Source organism: Narcine bancroftii, chromosome 1, assembly GCF_036971445.1.
Source record: "Narcine bancroftii isolate sNarBan1 chromosome 1, sNarBan1.hap1, whole genome shotgun sequence".
In the NCBI taxonomy this organism is placed as follows: Eukaryota; Metazoa; Chordata; class Chondrichthyes; order Torpediniformes; family Narcinidae; genus Narcine; species Narcine bancroftii.
Window position 1 is genome coordinate 41,735,793 of NC_091469.1, and position 21,568 is coordinate 41,757,360.

The window sequence follows — 21,568 nt, forward strand, 5'->3', positions numbered from 1 at the left end:
GCAGTGGTTCTCAACCTTCCCTACCCACTCACATACTACCATAACTAATCCCTTACTAATCACAGAGCACCTATGGTATAGGGAATACTTAAGGTGAAATGTGAGTTATTTAAAAAAAAGTTTGCTGCCCCGGTCTAGAAATTGGTAGAATGGTGGTTAGGCCATAGGCCTGAAGAAATGGTTATAAAGGCAGACTTGGACAGATACATATGGACCAAAGCAAAAGTTAGAATATTGAAGAGTAAGAGTGGAATATAAAAAATTCAATTGCAATTGCACAAAAATAACCAGATATTGAAAGGACAATCACTTTATCTGAATGTATAATATTCGAAACAAGGTCAATGAACATGTAGCACAAATCAGTACAAAGGGGTATGATTTAGTGGCCATTGCTGAAATGTGGTTGCAGGGTGGAGATGATTGGGAATTAAATAGCCAAGGATATCAGAAAATTCACAAGAAAGGGCAGGAAGGTAAAGGAGGTGGGAAAGTGCTCTTAATTAAGGATGAGATCAGTATGATAGTGAGAGACAATACAAAATTTAAAGACCAAAATGTTGAATCCATCTGGGTATAGATTAGAAACAGTAAAAGGAAAAAAAAATAATGACTGGTGGGAGTTGTCTATTGGCTACCAAATAATATTACAGTGACACAGGCAACAAACCAAGAACTATCTGATGGATATTGGAATGGTTTGCAAATATATTGAGAAAAATTCAATAGATTGAGCAGTCTTGAAGAGGACATGATAGCTTTCTTGAATAGGATGCCTCCAAACCTACAAGGGGACATGAGAGAAACATGTTATCTTAAATCTGGTCCTGTGCAATAAGACAAGTAAAATGTGCATAGATCTTGTGATTAGGGATCCTCTCAGAAATGTGATTGAATTTCTCATTCAAATGAAGGGTGCAATAGTTTGGTCTAAAACCAAAATATTGTGCCTAAACAAGGGAGACTGCAGCAGGATGATGGAAGAGTTGGCTAGCGTAGATTGGGATCACAGGCTATACAAAGTGAAGAAATAGTGTAATGTTTCAGAAAATTTTCTGTGCTCAACAAAACAAGGACAGGAAGGGTAGGGAGAGTCTGCCTGGGATAACCAAGGACGTAAAGGAAGGGATCAAACTAAAAACTTATGCATACAAAGTCACCAAGAGTTTAGGGAAACTGGAAGACTAGAAAAACTTAAAAAATCAACAAAGAACCAGCAGATTGGAAGACAACAAATATCAGGCCACTCTTTAAAAATGGCAGATAACTACAGGCCAGTTAGTCAGAAAATCCTTGAAGCTATCATAAAGGAAGAAATAACAAGACAGACTTCTGTCAGGCAGACTTAGCATGGATTCAAGAAGGGCAGGACAAATTTCCAGGAATTCCTTGAGGATACAAATGAATAGAGAGGAACAAGTGGATGTTGTATACTTAGATTTGCAGAAGCAGCCAAAAAGGTGCTGCACAAATGACATCCATAGGATAAGGATGCACGGGGTGGTTCGGAGTAATATATCAGCAGCATAGAGGATTGATTAATCAATAGAAGACAGCTGGGATACTGGCTGGCAGTCAGTAGTGAGCAGAGTGCTGTGGGGGTTGGTGTTATTCCCACAAATGTTCCCAACATATATTAACGATTTAGAAGAGGAGACTGAATGCAGCATTATTTATGTTTGCTGATGATGTGACATTGAGTGGAAAAGCAAATTGTGCAGAGGACGCAGCAATGATCTCATTGAACTGGGAAGCAAGCTCAGAGTGACAAATAGCCTACTCCTGCTCCTATACCTCCTGCTCCTTTGAAAGTCAGCACACCTCCAGTATAAGCCCTATTTAGTATATTCCATATACCATTGTTTATTTTTAAATAAAGGTGAATGTGAATAATTAAACTTAAGCAACCTGTGTAGCAGATGGTCAATTTACTCTGGACTAGGCTCCTAGAACGCTTCCACCAGCGTTGTCTCCGCTCCATCCTCAACATCCATTGGAGCGCTTTCATCCCTAACGTCGAAGTACTCGAGATGGCAGAGGTCGACAGCATCGAGTCCACGCTGCTGAAGATCCAGCTGCGCTGGGTGGGTCACGTCTCCAGAATGGAGGACCATCGCCTTCCCAAGATCGTGTTATATGGCGAGCTCTCCACTGGCCACCGTGACAGAGGTGCACCAAAGAAAAGGTACAAGGACTGCCTAAAGAAATCTCTTGGTGCCTGCCACATTGACCACCGCCAGTGGGCTGATATCGCCTCAAACCGTGCATCTTGGCGCCTCACAGTTTGGCGGGCAGCAACCTCCTTTGAAGAAGACCACAGAGCCCACCTCACTGACAAAAGGCAAAGGAGGAAAAACCCAACACCCAACCCCAACCAACCAATTTTCCCCTGCAACCGCTGCAACCGTGTCTGCCTGTCCCGCATCGGACTTGTCAGCCACAAATGAGCCTGCAGCTGACGTGGACTTTTTACCCCCTCCATAAACCTTCGTCCGCGAAGCCAAGCCAAAGAAAAAAAAAGTATATTCCATATACCATTGTTTATTTTTAAATAAAGGTGAATGTGAATAATTAAACTTAAGCAACCTGTGTAGCAGATGGTCAATTTACTCTGGACTAGGCAGTATAAAACTGACAAAATTTCACATCACATTGATTATTAAACAGAATTTTCAAGCAAAAGACAAAAAGATACTGTGGTGTCTCTGAGGGGGTGCCATTGAGAATTTTTACAGATAATAATTTTGAAAGCAGTTACCTAATTAAATTATCAGCAGATTATGTGGTGAGTCTTTTTTTTTAAAAAAACTTGAAATTTAATTTTATGTGATTGCTGTCACTAAATACCTTTGCAGAGAGCTTGACTATATTCCATTGATAGTATAAAAGAATCCATGACATAACCATGAGAGAAAGGCAGAATCTGCCATACTCAGCGTTAGGATTCTGCCACTTTAAAGAAGTCCCTGCAGATTTGTTTGTAATTGGTTCTGATCTTAGCACTGTAGTTGTGCAATGAGGTAGCCCTGCCCAATCTACAAAGCCGCAGTGTATGAAAAACCCTGTCTGCTGCTTTATTTGCCAGGACTATCCCCAAATTACAGGACAGTTTATTAACCCTGCATGAAGGAAAAAATTACAGATAAATAATGTAGGTAACAAGTATTTTCACTTTATTTAGAAAAGAGCAGTTTTTTGTGATATGTTCATCATATTTAGCTTGAAATTCTCAGTGTGTTGGATTCTGACGCTACCTTTTGCTGCTGAGTGCATAATGCAGCCAGTGCTACGTATGATTTTTTTGTCTATGGGAGGACCTTCATGCTCAAGAGTAACAAGAAGCTGTAAGTATAAAATAGATTTTTCTGCAGATTCCATTGAGGTCAGAATGAATTAAAGACAGAGAATTGATAATTATGTACCTCAGTGAGTATATTTTAATAAAACAGTGTATACAAAATAATAATTAAGTTTAAAATGCTTAACAATTATGGGTTTATATACACAAGAAAATTTAATAGTTTGACATACAAATGCAGTAGTTATTTGTGTTTAGATTTTTTTATTAATTGAATATAATTGTGAAGTTGCATGCTCTGCTCATCTTTGAGTAAAGTTGCCAAAGTACAGAGACTTATGGAGAAATATTGCTTTCAGATCTTACTCTAATTCTCGTTACTAATTATTTTAATAATAGCAAGTAAATCTGTGACTTCTGGTATCAGACTATAGGCAGGGCTAGAATCCACATCTAATCCAAGGGTGATTTGCATTCAAAAATTCTGAAAATTTTAAATTTCTGTAATTTTGTAGATGTTTCTCTTAAAAAAAAGATTTAAATAGAATGAGAGTAAAATGAACCTAGTGTTTTTTTTTGCAGTACAATGCAGTACTAGCTTTGAGTACCCCTTCCAAATTAGAATTCCCCTTTCAAGGAATAAAAACCCATCTTATCCAGCCACTCCAGTAACGCCCTTGTGAATCTTTTCTGCACCCTTTCTAGCTTATTTACATCTTTCTTATAACTGGGTGACCAAAACCGCACATAATGTGGCAGTGAGGAAGACCACCTCCTCCAAATGATCAGGTACTGTGTTTTACAGTGACTGATGTGAAGAGAGGGTTAGGCAAGGTCAACCCATGGAAAGCTGCTGGACTGGATTACATTCCAGGCAGAGTGCTCAAGGCAGGTGCAGCTCAGCTGGCAGATGTTCTCACCGGCATCTTTAACATCTCCCTGAGAAGCGACATGGTCTCAGTGTGCTTCAAAGCCACCGCCACCATTGTTCCCCTTGCCGAAGAAGTTGTCTGTGTCCTGCCTCAATGATTACCACCCTGTCGTACTCGCACCTACCGTCATGAGGTGCTTCGAGAGGCTCATCAATCTCCTGCTGCCCCTGTCACTGGACCCCCTGCAGTTCACATATACATCCAACCGCTCTATGGATGATGCCATCACCACCGCCATCCATCTAGCCCTCAGTCACCTGGAAAATAGGACTTGTATGTTCAAATTCTGTTTATTGACTTCAGTTCAGCATTCAACACAATCACACCTCAGTACTTGATAGGGAGGTTGAACCTGCTGGGCCAAATACCTCCCTTTGCTATTTGGATTTTTTTGTCTTCCTGTCGGGGAGACCTCAGGCAACACAGGTAACAGGTAACAACACTTTCAAGACCATCACATTGAACATTGGGGCCTCCCAGTGCGGTGTGCTTAGTTCACTCTGCTGACTTGTGATTGTGCATCAAAACGTAGCTCGAATCACATCATCAAGTTTACTGATGACATGACCATGGTGGGCCTTATTAGTAAGAATGATGAGTCAGCATACAGAGATGAGATGCAGTTGCAGAGCCAACAACCTGTATCTGAACGTTAATAAAACAAGAGATGGTTGTCGACTTCAGGAGGGCCCATGGGGATCACTCTCTGCTGACCATTGACGGCTCCACCGTTGAGATCGTCAAGAGTATTATGTTCCTTGGTGTGCACGGTGGAGAATTCCACCTGGTCCCTTAACACCAGCTCCATAGCCAAGAAAGCCCAGAAACGCCTCTACGTCCTGCAAAGACTGAGGAAAGTTCATCTCCCACCCTCCATTCTCACTACAATTTACTGAGAATATATAATCACATCACCACCTGGTTTGGAAGCTGTACCTCCTAGGACTGCAAGACCCTGCAGAGGATAGGGAAGTCAGTGGAAAAGATCATTAGGATCTCTCTTCCTACCATGACGGACATCTACAACACATGATGCATGCAGAAAGCAAAAGAAAGTTGTGAAGGACTTCACACACCCCTCATGTAAACTGTTCTCCCTTCTGCCATCTGGAAGGAGGTAAGCAGCACTTGGGGCTCTTACATTCAGATTGGGCAACAGCTTTTTTTCCCCAAGCCACCAGGCTCCTGAATTCCCAGAACATATGTGGATAGTGTACCATGGACTTTTATTGAACATGTCTTAATATCTTAACTTCTATTTATATAAATCTTCTCCGTGGTCCTTGAGACATGCTATCTTGTCTGTATCATGCAATGCACGGTATGAATGACAAATAAAGGTGACTTGACTTGACAATGCTCTAAGTGTGATCTTACCAACATCTTGTATAGTTGTAACATGATGTCCCAACTCCTGTACTCAATACCCTACCCAATGAAGGCAAGCATGTTATATGCTCTCTTCACCGCCCTGACTCTGTTGGTACAGGTACTTACATGGACCTATAAAGCTACTCCCTGGTTCTCTGTAATTTGTACAAAATTAAAAATGTTTCCAGTTTGCTCTGGACAACCCCATCTTATGTCAAGTCAGCATTGTTTCAATGGACTGTTAGAATAATGTTTCACATGTTATGTTAAATCTATAGGTAGCCTCTAAATGATTTCAATATGACCTATCTCCTTATTGATTCTAGTACATACTGAGAGATATATATCATAGCTTTAAGAGAAATTCACTGAACCCAGCTTGTCTATGTTCCCCGATCTAAACAATATTTTAAAATCATTCATAATGTGGCAATTTCCACCTTGATATCTCTTCTGCATCTGCCGTCTCTTTATTTTCTATTTTCAGAGCTAGAGAGTCTTAGAGCCATACAGCAATGAACAAGCCCTTTGGCCCAATTTCTCCATGTTGACCAAGCTGGCATTCTGGATGAGCCCCATTTGTCTGCATTTGGCCCATATCTTTCTAACCACTTCAAACTATATTTCTGTCCTAATTTCCTTTGAACATCAAAATTGTTTTAAAACATTCTCTGGCAGTTCATTCTGGATATGGACTATCCTTTAAGTTAAAATGTTGTTCCTCAGGTTCCTCTTAAATCTCTCCTCTCACCTTAAACCTTTCTTCTGTAGTTATAGAGGCATCTTCTTGGAGGGGGGTGGTGGTAAAAGAGACTGAGCATTCACTTTATCTATGCCCCTCATGATTTAATCCACCGCTGTAAGATCATTCTGCATTCTATGCTCCAGGGAATAAAGACCGAGTCTCTCCCTCCGACTCAAGCCTTGAAGTCTGTAAGGTAAAACATCATGAGATGGGAATGTACAGGGCTGTAACAAGATGTAAATGCATCCTTGTACTTACAAGATAAGAGAGACATTGATGGATTGAGAGGCAGGAAGCTAGCAGGGAAAGGATAGCAACAGTTTTAGTCATTGGACAAGTAATGATATGATGATGTTCTAAGCACATATCCAAGGGTATAAAAAATCACCATTTTGCTGATAACGGCAGAATGCATTCTCCGACTAACTTTGTTAGTCGCAAGTGTTACAATCCGGTAATAAAGAACAAAGAACCCTGATTTCGACTCAGTCTGGTGTTTGTCTCACTCATTCATGAACAAAGCAGACCTAACAAGTCCCAGTAACATCTTAATGAATCTCTTCCTACTCCTTCCTTATCATGATGTCTCATCTTTGTACTCAATAGCCTGCCCAGTGAAGGCAAGCACAATAAATCCTTATCTTCATTTTATTCCATAGGTTCTTGTTATGAATAATTATTTGGGCAGCAAACTCCAATATGTTTGCTGCAATAGTTTGGTCTCAAAGTTATCAGTGTCTTGTTTATTCAACTTTTGTTTTTCCTGTTCCTTTGATGGCTAAAACACAATTCCTCACTATCTCTTCCCTATTGTTTGTTTTTGAACATTTTCTCTGGGGTTTCTCCATTGACTGTGTCATTATGACAATCCTGTAAGAACACAACACATTAAAAAAAAGCAGATCATCCAGCCTTTTTGTGCCTATTCTTCCACTTAAGAAGAACATGGATGACATGAATCCACAACAAAATTTACTTGTTCTAACAGTACAACTCCCAATATATAATGTATCATCAACTCATGGTGTAGTGTGGATTGTGGGAACCTATTCTGAACACAATAGATGGTCAAAGCCAATTAATTCCTGTCCCTCCTCTGCAGCCATTTTCTAATGAAGTAGAATCTTGTGTCTGTGTTTCACTCTTTTCTGCAATGTGTTCACCTCCCTGATATTTTTATTGTTTTTATTCAGCTAATATTGCAGAAGTTGCAGTCTTTGTCTAATGTGGCTAATAACAACTCTAAACTATGTTACTTGTTTGCTCATTCATTCATTAATAGTTTGAACACTAATCACAACAAATGGATTTTCACTAAACCACACCACCCCCCACCCCATCCCTACTTGCTGTCGAATTTCCTTACCAAGCAGTTTGTGATATCTTTCACCCAGACACTAGAAAGAACAAATTAAAAAAAAAATCTTTAATCAAGTTCATAAAGGAAATTATCTGTTGCCCTAATTATTGATTCTACAATAACTATCATGCTGGGCTTCTCCTCTTCCCCTTTGAACAGCATCTTGCTTTCTGTAAGGTGCCCTAGCTGTTCCGGCAGTGTTTGTCCTCAAACTCAAAAGCAGGAAGTGAACCATGCATGTTGAATTTGGTCAGTTTCTGTGGATCCCTATTCCCTATTTCAGTCTTATTACGCTGTGTGGTATCATTTACACAAATCTCTTTCATATTCCACACTCTCTCTCTCTCTCTCTCTCTCTCTCTCTCTGTGGTGATATCACGGTAATGCTGTACCTTCTATTTGTACTGTCTATTTGTGTATAGCTGACCTGCCTCCTTGCTGACTAATCCTGTGACTCCTCCCCTTGGAATTCCCTAATAAAGGCAGTTACGCCCAATTTCATTGGAATTGGGCCAGCAACATCAGTGCACTTTCAGTCTTATGGGAATAAAAGCCTGTTGTCAGGTAACTTCCAGTTTTTCGTATCAATTTTATTCCCATAATTTTTTTATTGCAATGGACAAGTTACTGAGGCTGGACAAGCTAGACTTTGATCCGTTATTGCCTGAAGCCCCAAACTGATTTGAGCTCCAGTTATGCTGTTTCAACAACTTTCTGCAAGCCTCCACTCAAGTCGTGGGATCACTCGACAACAAGCTGCGTCTACTACGATCGTGATCAGGGGCTTCACTATGTATGAAGAGGCAATGAACAAGCTCTAAAACCAGAACAGACCTAGGACGAATGAGGTCGATGCAAGGCATCTCCTTTCCACTTGCAAGCAGCAATCTGGTGCACTCTTCAAAGAATACTTTTGAGTCCTGCATGAATTCGGGTGAGGTTGAGGTTGCAGGGATGTTACTGCAGATGTCTGTACGGATAAGATCATCCGGGACGCTTATGTAGCAGGCATCCGATCAGTCTTTATTTACCAGCAGCTGCTGGAACAGGATGAGCTGACCTTGCAGAGGGCCTTTGAAATATCCAAAACGTTGGATGTAACCCTCCGTAACACGGACTTACTCTCCTCCGACAATGCGGCTGCCTTGTTGGGGACGCAGGCATCGCCATCTTGGGACACAGGGTCCCATGCTGATGCCATGCAGGGGCGCTCTGAGCTCTCTTCTGCTGCCGAGCATCCAAAGTGCTACTTCAGCGACCAAAGGAAACACCACCAGAAGTGTTTCCCAGCCAAGGAAGCAAGATGTGGAAAGAAGGGATACCTCAAGTCCAGACCTTCTCCCTTTCCTAGTAGCGCCGCATGTGGCAGTGGGGGGGGCTGCCATCTTGGGCAGGGTCACTTCTTCCCCTGAGCAACAGTACTACGTGTGTGCCATGGAGGCCGCCATCTTACCAGTCCGGATCACGGGCACCAGCTTACTGGTCCAGATCTAACAGCGACTTGGACAATGACCTAGTACTGGCATCGATCACACTCAACCAGGATAGTCCTCACCAGCTCATCCATTCGATGATAAACTGTGAGCACTGCTGTGCAAATGATTCTGATGCAAAGTCCACAGACTGCCCAATGAGTCCTCGAGGTGGGGAGGGGAGGGGTGTGATGTTCTCGGTGTCAGATAGTATCTACAAGTTCAGGCGGTCCAGCGGTCGTTTGCACCTTTGGAACCGTCGCAGGATAGGCTCCTGGTCAATGGTTGGTAGGGGAATGGGCTGCCTGAGGGTTGGCTGGGTCCGGGGTGTGGCAGAGAGGGGTGGTGCCCTCTGGAGAGGTGGAGGGAGGGTGTCAGCTCCCGGGGGGATCCTGGATGGGCCAAGGTTGCCCGGGCTGAGAGGGTTGGGCCCCTGCTGGTGCCAGGTCCCTGGTTGAGATGGTGTCCTCACGTCCATTGGGGTACATGACGTAGGTGTAATTTGGATTTGAATGGAGGAGGTGCACTTGCTCGACCAGAGGGTGGGATTTGTGAGTCCTCATCTGTTTGCAAAGGAGTACTGGTCCCAGAGATGTCAGACATGCTGGCAGGGAGACGCCAATCACCAATTTCCTAGGAAAGGAGAAAAGGCATTCATGAGGGGTCTGATTGCTAGCCATGCACAAGAGTGACTGTATGGCATGGAGAGCCTCAGGAAGGGCTTCTTACCAATAATTGATAGACCAGCCTTTTGACCTCAGGGCCAGAAGGACTGCCTTCCAGATTACTCCGTTTTTACTTTCCACCTGCCCGTTGCCCCTGGTGTTGTAGGGCAGTTCTTTTGGGAGCCAACATGCATCACATTGCCCAGGAAGTATAATAGTTGTGGGAAAGAAACTGTCCTTGATTTCACACTCTTGAATATTTACATTTTATTTACAGCATGTATAAATCGATTCCAGACATTTAAACCCATGCTGCCCATTTCTTCTTTGGCTTGGCTTCGCGGACGAAGATTTATGGAGGGGGTAAAAGTCCACGTCAGCTGCAGGCTCGTTTGTGGCTGACAAGTCCGATGCGGGACAGGCAGACACGGTTGCAGCGGCTGCAGGGGAAAATTGGTTGGTTGGGGTTGGGTGTTGGGTTTTTCCTCCTTTGCCTTTTGTCAGTGAGGTGGGCTCTGCGGTCTTCTTCAAAGGAGGTTGCTGCCCGCCAAACTGTGAGGCGCCAAGATGCACGGTTTGAGGCGATATCAGCCCACTGGCGGTGGTCAATGTGGCAGGCACCAAGAGATTTCTTTAGGCAGTCCTTGTACCTTTTCTTTGGTGCACCTCTGTCACGGTGGCCAGTGGAGAGCTCGCCATATAACACGATCTTGGGAAGGCGATGGTCCTCCATTCTGGAGACGTGACCCATCCAGCGCAGCTGGATCTTCAGCAGCGTGGACTTGATGCCCATTTACTCTCAAATTAACCTACAACCCAATACACTTTGGAGGGTTGGGGGAAATCGGAGCATGCAGATGAAACCCACGCAGACGTGGAGAGAACATACAAACTCCTCTCAGACAGTGTTGGATTTGAACCCATGTCATGGACTTGTAATATTGACAAGCTAACCGCTACCCTAACCGTGTTGCCCTTCCCAACACATGGAGGGAGAAGAGTATGGCCAAGGTGAGATTAATGTACTTTTCCAAGGCATTGGGAAGTATAGATGGAGATGCTAGAGGGAAGGGAGATTTGTGTGATGATTTGACCTGTGTTCAGAACTCTTTAGTTTTTGCAAGCTGGGGTAGAGCAGTTCCTGTGCCATGCAGTATTGAATCCTGACTGTAGACTCTCAGTAGTGCATCTGTAGGAGTTGTCAAGGGACAATTATATTTGCCAGAAATAATTTGTAGTTGATGAATGTATTGGAAGGGAGCAAGGGAGGGAGAGAGGGTGTCGACTGCTTCATTGGAACAGGAAACACTTTTTTTTTGTCTGGATCAATGAGAACCCATTCAAGACCAGCTGGCAAGAGTATTCATGAACATCTTTAATCTGTCTGCCACATACTTTAGTTCCTCCTTCTTTCAGAAGCCACTATCAGCCTAATGCCAAAGATAAACTTAATAATGGGACTTCAAAGCTATTACCACTTGATGACTCATTATCTGCTTAAAGAGGTTGATCATGGCTCACATTAGCTTGTCTCCCAACCAAACTTAACCCACTCCAATTTGTCTGTTGATGCAATAGATCCACTGCAGGTGCCATTACTTTGGCTCTTCACTCAACCTTGTGATGTCATTTGAGAACTAGACTCCACCCTGATTTCATAATATCCTGGAGAGGAAGGTTGGGGGATGGTTGGAAGAATACTGTAGCAATGGCCATAATTTAGATTCGAAAGCATTGGATAACTAATGATCACATCTGATCTTTTGCATTGGATACCTGACCCTGAACTGTGCCCAGGTAAGAGAAGTGTTCAGGAGAGCTTTCCTCTGACCTTCTTTCAGAGATTTTTGTTCCCCCCCCCCGCCCCCAAATATATTTTTTTTCAGTGTTCACAGCTGCTTTTCTCTTTGCAAAGCTTCCACAAAGATGACCGCAAATCCTAATGATTACACTTTTTTTGGGGAAGAAACTTGTTTTCTTGCACCTCTCAGAATTCAACATTCCAAGCATTCACACCACTTTCTGTTCAAACCAGCTTCTGACACTTCATTTCATCGTGAAATGGAAGTGACTGTTTATTTTAATTAATTTTATTATACTTACCTAAGCATTTAAAATAAAATGATTTTAGCATGAAATTAATGTCATTCTGGGACATTACTTAGATGCACTATCAATAACATCAAAAGACTGGAGTTACTAGACGACAGGTTTTTATTACCATAAGACTGGACATATGCTGTCCAATTCTAGGATTTGTTCTGAAGAAGGGACTTGAGCATAATCGCCTTTATTGGGGAATTCCCAGGGGATGAGTTACAGGGAGGAGGCAGGCCAGCCATACACGGAGATGCAGTATTAATGGCATAACAGCATCACAGTGGTAGCACCACATTCACCCCTGCTTTCAAAAGAAAGCCAGCGGGTTGGAGTGGGTTTAGTGTCCATTACAAGTTCAGCTAGGCTGGTGGTCTTCTGTCTCAGGGACCTCCGTGGTGCTGGCTGCGATGCAGCTGCCGGTTCCTGGTCAATTTGGAGCAGGCTGACTGAGGTTGTCATGTACCATAGGATAGGGCATCTGAAGGGTCATTGTGCTTCCTAGGCCAGTACAAGATGTCATTGTTATGGGTGGAGAGTTCTATTCTCCATCTCAGAATTATATCATTTTTTATTTTACCCTGCTGCTTATTAGTAAACATAAAAGCAACTGCACAATGGTCAGTCAACAGAATAAATTGTTTGCTGGCCAGATAGTGCCTCCAATGTTGCACTGCCTCAAGTGTACCAGGAGACTGGGGAGGGGCAGCGTGCTGGGGGTCATCCGTGGTGGTTGGAGCAGCTGGTGCATGGATCGGGGGTAGGGTGCCTGGGTATGTAGTGGTTAATGGTGGTGATAGGTCTTACTGGATCGGTGGCGTTCTCGGGATCTCCTGCGCACGCCAGTTCCCAGACAGAGACTGTCTTTGTGCTCATCCAGGTATGCCACATAGGTATATTGGGGGTTGGCATGGAGGAGGTGGACCTTCTCGAGCAGTGGGTCGGTCTTAAGGCCACGTACGTGCCTCCAGAGTAGAACTGGTCCTGGGGATGTCAACCAGTATGGTAGCTTTGTCCCTGATGCTGACTTCCTGCGGAAGAAAAACATTCGTTCATGTGGCGTAGTGTTAGTGGCTGTACACAGAAGGGATCTAATTGTGTGGAGCACCTCGGGGAAGACCTCCTGCATATAGGAGATGGGTAGGCCTTTTGATTTCAAGGCTAGAGAACTGCTTACCAAACGATGGCATTCTCCCGTTCCACCTGGCCTTTCCCCTGGGGCTTATGACTGGTGTTTCTACTAGTGGCGATGCCCTTTGCCAAAAGCAACTGATACAATTTGTGGCTCATGAAGGAGGGCCCCTGATCACAGTAGATGTAGCTCAGGTACCAAAATACGGTAAAGATGCTGCACAGTGCCTTTATGACTGTGGCTGTGGTCATGTCTGGGCTGGATATGGCAAAGGGAAATCTGGAGTACTCAGCGATGTTGAGCAAGTACAGGTTTCAGTTAGAGGAGGGCAAGGACTCCTTGAAATACATGCTCAGGTGTTTAAAAGGGTGGGTGGCCTTGATCAGGTGTGACCTATCAGGCTTCTTAGAAGTGTGGTTTACACTCAGCACAGACTTGGCAGTTTCTGGTCAGTGTCCTGATATCATCAATGGAATGGGGAAGGTTACTGACTTTGACGAAGTGGGAAAAAAACCTAGTGTCCCCAGGCTGACTGAGGTTGTCATGTACCATGGGATAGGGCATCTGAAGGCTCATTGTGCTTCCTAGGCCAGTACAAGATGTCATTGTTATGGGTGGAGAGTTCTATTCTCCACCTCAGAATTATATCATTTTTTATTTTACCCTGCTGCTTATTAGTAAACATAAAAGCAACTGCACAATGGTCAGTCAACAGAATAAATTGTTTGCTGGCCAAATAGTGCCTCCAATGTTGCACTGCCTCAAGGATTGCATGGGCCATCTTCCTGATAGAGGAGTGCTGAACTTCAGGGCTAGGGAGGATATGGGAGAAAAATGCCATGGCTCATTTGGTTAAAGGTGGTGACTAGGGCAAAGTTGGAAGCATCGTTCTTCACTGCAACGGTGTGGATTCATCTATGGCATGTATCATGGCCTCGGCGGTCTCCTATGATGTGGGTGAAGGCTGCCCAAGCTTCCACCAACAGGGGCCAGGGGCCAAGTCATGTCCACGTAATTGGGGACCCACTGGGCATTGTTTAAGAAGCTCTGGCACCTCTTCAGGGTCTTTTGGCTGTGAGGGAATGGGAGTTCCATCAGGGTGCACATGCATTCGGGGTCAGGACCAATGGCGCCATGTTGCATGGCTAAGGATGGCCATGCATGATGTGTGGAACACACACTTGTTTTTATTATTGGTGAGGTTGAGTTCCTTGGCCATTGGAGGATGTGGAAAAATGAGAAATAATCGTAGAAATGGAAGTAGAGGACTTAAAAGAGAAATTAGAAGAATCTAATAGAAAAGTTAAAGAGGCACACACATGAGCTGTTAGCTCAGAAGATAGATATAATGGAAAACTATAATAGAAGAAATAATATAAAGATAGTGGGCCTTAAGGAAGATGAAGAAGGCAAGAATATAAAAGATTGTATCCCCAGGGTCCTAGGAAGACCAGAATTACAGGAAGAAATGGAAATCGAGAGGGCACATAGAACATTAGCCCCGAAACCACAACCGCAGCAAAAACCAAGATCCATTTTAGTAAAATTTTTAAGATATACAACAAGAGAAAATATATTGGAGAAAGCAATGAAGAAAATAAGAGAAGACAAAAAGCCACTGGAATACAAAGGTCAAAAATTTTTTTTCTATCCAGACATAAGTTTTGAACTCCTGAAGAAGAGGAAGGAGTTCAATACAGCAAAAACGATCTTATGGAAAAAAGGATATAAATTTATGTTATAGTACCCAGCGGTACTTAAAATAGTTATTCCAGGACAACAAAACAGACTATTCTCGGATCCAGAGGAAGCACGAAAATTTGCAGAACAACTACAAAACAAGCAGAGAGATGAAGACATGTAATGAGAGTAAAAATGACCACGAACTATATGTATGTGTGTATATGGGTATATATATATATATATATGGGTGTGTATGTATATATGTGTATCCGTATTTAGAGGAAAATATATAGAGTATAGATAAGAATTAATAAGGGAATGAAAGGGAATAGAGGGAATAAGGAGGGAATTAAAAGAGTGACCTTTGTTATATGAAAATTGAAATCTTTTCGGGGGGGCTGGGTGGGGAGGAGTTACGGTCACTGCGAAATCAGTTGACGCTTGCGAGTGAATTCGCAAATCCAAATGGAGAGGGGAGATGTGGTTGCCCGGCAAGGGATAAAGGGCAACTCAGGAGGGGGAGGGGAGAATGGGATTAAAGAAGTTTTAAATAGGAGAATAAGGAAAATGTTTGATGTTTTAGAAATGTTGTCTTATAAAGTGTTCAAAACAAGAAAGCAGAAATGGATAAGAAGGAAAGGTGATGATGGAGAAACGGAAAGGGAAGATAAACAAAGTATGAAATGGCTACGTTGAACTATATGACTTTAAATATTAACAGAATACATAACCAAATCAAAAGGAAGAAACTGCTAAATTTACTGAAAAAAGAAAAAAATTGATATAGCATTTGTGCAAGAAACACATTTAACTGAATTGGAGCGCAAGAAATTAAAGAGAGATTGAGTAGGACATGTAACAGCAGCGTCGTATAATTCAAAAGCAAGAGGAGTAGCTATATTAATCAATAAAAATATACCAATTAAAATAGAAGAGGAAATAATAGATCCAGCAGGGAGATTGGTAATGATAAAATGTAAGATATATTCGGAGTTTTGGAATCTACTCAATGTATATTCACCTAACGAAGAAGATCAAAAGTTTATGCAAGATATTTTTTTGAAGATAGCAGAAATGCAAGGGAACATATTAATAGGAGGGGATTTCAACGTTAATTTGGATTCAAACATGTATAAAACTGGGAAAAAAATTAACAGAAAGAACAAAGTAACCAAATTTATAATTAAATCGATGCAAGAAATGCAACTTTTGGATATATGGAGGAAACAACACCCAAAGGAAAAGGAATATTCATATTATTCGGGTAGACATAAAACATACTCAAGAATAGATCTATTTCTGTTATCAGCTCGTATGCAAGTTAGAGTAAGAAAAACAATGTAAAGCTAGAATATTATCGGACCATTCACCCTTGATATTGACAATAGAGTTAGAGGACATCCCTCCAAGAATGTATAGATAGAGATTAAACTCCATGCTACTTAAAAGGCAGGATTTTAGAGAATTCATTGAAAGACAAATTAAAATGTACTTTGAAATAAATACAGAATCAGTGAAAGATAAGTTTATACTATGGGATGCAATGAAAGCATTCATTAGAGGGCAAATAATAAGTTATGTAACCAAGATGAAGAAGGACTACAATCAGGAAACAGCAGTTGGAAAGGGAAATAGTAAATATAGAAAAAGAATTAGCAATAAAAGAAGAGAATTGGCAGATAAAAAAATAAAATATGAAACACTACAAACATATAAGGTGGAGAAGAATATAATGAAGACAAAACAGAAATATTATGAACTAGGGGAAAAAACGCACAAAATTCTAGCATGGCAGCTTAAGACAGAACAAGCTAAGAAAATGGTATTGGCATTAAGGAAAAAAGACAAACAAATCACATATAATCCAACGGAGATTAATGAAAACTTTAGAGAATTCTATGAACAATTATACCAAACTGAAAACGAAGGGAAAGAAGGCAAAATAGAAGAATGTTGCCACCCTTGCTGCAAGTATAGTTTCAGTGGGGGATTGTTCAAAGCTTTGTTAGATTTCATTAACTTTATGCTAATTGTTTTGAGTTTTGTATTTGAATAATAACAGTTTGAACAAGCTGTTGAAGACAGTGTTGGCAGTTATGCATATAACATCCTTTTACGTGGAAATTTTAAATATAAATTTATACATTCAGCACGCTAACAGGCTCTTTCGGCTCACAAGCCCATGCTGCCCAATTACACCCAATTAACTTTCAACCCCGGTACATTTTGAATGGTGGGAAGAAACCAGAGCACCTGGAGAAAACCCATGTTGCCAGAGGGAAAACGTACAAATTCCTTGCAGTGTCCTATTGGAAGGAAGGGGAAATTTTAGAAAAGATGCGAACAGTACAGATCTTTGAATTTGGTCTTTAGCTTTTGCCTCTTTTAACAATATTAACATATTAGCAATGATATCCTTCATAGCAACTTTAATGTGTGTTGGTGTGTATGCATGTTGTATAGTGTGCACATGTGTTTGCATTTATGTTACTTTTGATTAGAAGCCTCAGAAGATACAATTGTGAGCTTGTAATTTCTGGGGAGCCCTTAATTCTGCATGATAGTGTCAAAGTGATTGTAATGGAAGTCTTACTACTGGATTTTTTTTCACATTTACTCAAGTTTAGTCATATTATTAGTCATCATGTTATTTGCACAACAAATTATCTTTACTGTGAACTTATTATTGTTCTTTATTTTATTAGGGCATCCCAGATGGATTTAAAAAGTGCCCTGGATGAATGCAATATTGCACTGAGTTTATTTTTGAATAATAAATTTTCTGAAGCATTGGATTTGCTACGCCCTTGGTAAGAAATCATTTCACGTTAAATTACATTATTTTTAATTGGGAGTTACAAATTTTCTCTCAAAGAGATTATGTAGGGATTGGACTGTGTTTCTTTCATTTCAGAAGCCTATTATGCTGGACTTCAGCAAAGCCTCTGAGGTCCCATGTGGTGAGTTAGTCAAATAGTATGGGATCCAGGGCAAACTAGTCAAATGGATAAGAATTGGCTTGATGGTAGGTGTCAGAGAGTGGTAATAGACTGTGGTTATTCAGATTGAAATATTGTGTCACAGAGATTGGTGCTGAGTCCACTATTATTTGTTATCTATATTAACAGTGTAGATAGCATGGTAAATTTGCAGATGCCACAAAAATTGTGGACAGCGAAGGTTAGATTTCAGATTTACTACATACACATATAACCCTAAGATTCTTTTTCAGCAGGCGAGGCAGAATTGCCACTCATTGGTAGTGCAAAAAAAACTGTACACTACGTATATGTGTAAACAAATAAAGAACACAAGAGGATCTAGCTCAACTGAGAAAATGGTCCAAAGAATGGCAGATAGAACTTGAGCAAGTGTGAGGTGTTGCTTTTTCATAATTTAGTCAAGGCTGAACTGTTCCCTTTTGTTTTGTTCATATGTTCTATATCTGTGGATACCATCAAGCATCCATTTACACCAATCCTATATATTGATCCCATTTTATTCATTCTACATTCCCCTCAACTCCAACAAACCTATGTATCAGGAACAATCTAACAGTGGCCAATTAATCTAACAATCCACGTATCTTTGGTATGTAAGAGGACACTTGAGCATCTGGAGGAAACTGTGTTATCGGGAAGATGTGCAAGCGAGCTCCTCATATACAGCTCCATAGATTAAGATTGAACCTGCCTTGCGGGAGCTCTGAGGCAGCAACTAGTCTTTTTACTCATACTTTAAGTCAGTGCTCTTTGATTACTGACCTTTTCTTTTGCAAAGATTGGTCCTTTCTTAATAGCAACTTTCAGTAATCTGAGGAATCTGGACATGCAGTGCAATATTCCCTTGTTTCTCTGCACTTTTCAGTATCGTTAACTTGATTTGGACATCATGTTCAGCATAGACATATGGCTGAAAGGCCTATCCCTGTGCGTTACCATTATATGTTCCAAGGTACACACAGGGAGAATTTTTCCACTGCCAGGGATGTCTACAACCAGGACCCTCAGCCTCAAACTCAGCCATTCAGGACTGGGGTGAGAGGTTAAAGAATTTTTTAGAATTCTTTACCCAAAAGGCTGGGCAGATTGATGAGCGGTGCTGGTCAGATCTGTGTCGGAACAGCATGACAGCAATTATTAATGCACAGTATAGACTGGTGCAGTATAACTTTCTCCACCAGCTATATTTGACACCACAAAAATTGAATAAGGCTAAACCAGAAATTTCAGACCAATGCTTTAGATGTGGCATTGTGAACTCGGCCAAGCCCTAGAAAAAGATCATAGGTAAAGAATTCCCACAGGACCCAGAGCTGTTCCTATTGGGAAATATGATGATCACATTGGTCGTGGCCAGGAAATGCATAGCGGTTACCTGGAAATCTGACTCTCACTTGGACATTGCGCGTTGGAATGCGGAAATGCAGAGGTGTGTTCCCTTGGAGAAAATTATCTATAATTTAAGGAAAAAATATAAAATTTTTCTAAAAATTTGGCAACTATAGTTTGATATATGTTAGTACAATATAATTTTTTTGCATCAATTATATCTCATACCACAGAATTTAACAAGTTCGATGTGGTGAGAAGGTAGGAACCTTTTTTCACATTCAAGTTGGTCTTGTTCTAAAGTAAGACCTTTTTGGGAAGCTTTAGGAAATTTTTTAACCCGGATTGCAGGAACTCAATTTTCACAAAACCTAAAATTATTTTTATCAGGAAAATTACTGGAGTAAGACCTAAATTTGTACTGTCCAAATATCAAATAGAATTTATTAAAATTACATAGCAGTGGCCAGAAAATGTAGAGCTGTTGCATGGAAGTGTGATTCACATCTAGGTACGTTGGAATGCAGAGACATATTATTGTATTGTCCTGGAGAAGATTACCTACAACTTGAAAAATAAGTTTTGACATATTCTTACAAATTTAGCAACCACATTTACAAAATTCAGACATAAATCTTTAGATGAGTTCTTCCCATCCCTGGAGACCAGCATTGATCTTCTCCAAAGAAAATTAAATAGAATATGAATTTGTGATCCATGGAGTGTGTGTTCACTTTTCAGGAATCCAATTAGTTTTTCTTTCTTTGCTATCTTCTTATCTTTTTCTTGCTTTTCTATACTTTCATTCATTCATTTATTTTTTTCTTTGGGCTCCTTTTGTTGGGTTGGGGGGGGATTGGGTTAATACCATCACAAAGTAAATATTGAATGTATTTTGTATTTTTAACTTTGTAATTGACTCCATGTTTTGTTAAAAAAAAATTAAATTAAATATTTTTTACAAGTTTATCCAGCTTTATGTTTTTACTTCAACCACAGTGTCTTCAGATTCTCATGTTTTTCTTTGCCCTTTACAAAGTCATGCTGACTATTCCTGAGCAGATTATGCTTCTCTAAATCCTTATAAAAATCTTCTCCAATAGTTTGCATACCACTATCTTAATACTCACTGGTCTATAATTCTCAGGATTCTCCCTCTTACCTTATTTAAACAAGGGGACTATGTTTGCCATTCTCTAATCCTCCAATAGCCCCCCAACAATCTTACCTTGCTTCCTGCAGTAACCTGGGGTATATCACATCTGGTTTCAGGGTCTTATCAATCCAAATATGTGTAAGAAGATCCTGCAAGTCCTCTTTCTTAACCTCCACTTGCTTTAGCACATAAATTAGCTTGTTCTATACTGACCTCACATTGTCCAAGCTCCCTCTCTAGTGAACATTTAGGTATTCATTTAGGACCTCCCTTAGCACCTCTGCCTCCAGGCACATGTTCCCTCCTTTATCCTTAAGTATCAACACTCTATGATGCTATATAATAATCTATAGAATTGGGATAATTGTGTTACATATGCCAACTCTCCCAATTATAAGCGCAATGGAGGCAACTTCAGCTTAAGCTACAATATGTGAAGCAAGAGATTGGTATGGACTGCTGGCGCAAGATTTGACTTGATTAACTTAAATGTTAAATAAAATTTAGGTAGGATGGGACACCATGCAAAGAAATATCTGCCTTACTCTTTAAAATTTTGAAACACTCTTTTAAAGGGGTCAAATGGAAAATCAGAAATATGAGGAGTGAGATGATGATGTTTGATGTTAGTGTTTTATTGCAAGTCTTATTCTTCAGCCTATTGATCCATGTTTGAAAATTGAACACATATGATATCGCTGTCTCAGAATTGACAAATTCAACATCATCAATCTGAATCTAAGAAATGAATGGAAACCAGAGGGGAAGTTTATCAAAAAAGAATTAAAGTGCTTGATGTTCAGTTGACATGGAATTCAGTGCTCTCTAATTCTGCTGATTGTTTTGAATGCAGGTCCAAAGACAGCATGTACCATGCCCTTGGTTATAGCACCATGCATGCAATGCAAGCCGCCATGACATTTGAACAGCATGATATTCTTGCAGCCATTGGAACAATGAAAGATGCTTTGCAAACCTGTCAGAAGTAAGTCTCGGAGCTGTCATGAATAGACCAAATGCATTGTAATTTGTTTCAGAAAGCAGTATTTAAGATCACAGTCAACCTCTTCTAATTGGGTGCCATCATAGTTCATTATTAATATAACCAAGGGCTTTCTTTTGCCTCATATTTACATAATTGCACTGGTAGAATAGTTTCAAAGAAGCAGAAAATAATTCTAGTCATACAACAGGAAATAGGCCATTTGGTCCAACACATCCACACTCAACAGTGGGCAAAAAACAAACCAATCCCATTTCCCACCTCTTGGCCTATACCCTTCAGTGACTCAGCGATTCAAGTGCTCATCTAGAATCAACCCTACT

At 40.9% G+C, this 21,568-nt stretch overlaps 1 protein-coding gene across 4 annotated transcripts in view; it reads left to right on the forward strand.

Annotated features, from left to right (window-relative positions):
- LOC138757445 (tetratricopeptide repeat protein 39B) overlaps window positions 1–21,568 on the forward strand; it is a 182,885-nt gene that overhangs the window by 90,341 nt on the left and 70,976 nt on the right. For all 4 annotated transcript variants that reach the window (XM_069924743.1, XM_069924748.1, XM_069924758.1 and 1 more), the window contains exons 4-5: window positions 17,461–17,565; window positions 21,096–21,227. In XM_069924743.1, coding sequence (XP_069780844.1) covers window positions 17,461–17,565; window positions 21,096–21,227 — 237 coding nt within the window. The remainder of the gene's footprint in view (window positions 1–17,460; window positions 17,566–21,095; window positions 21,228–21,568) is intronic.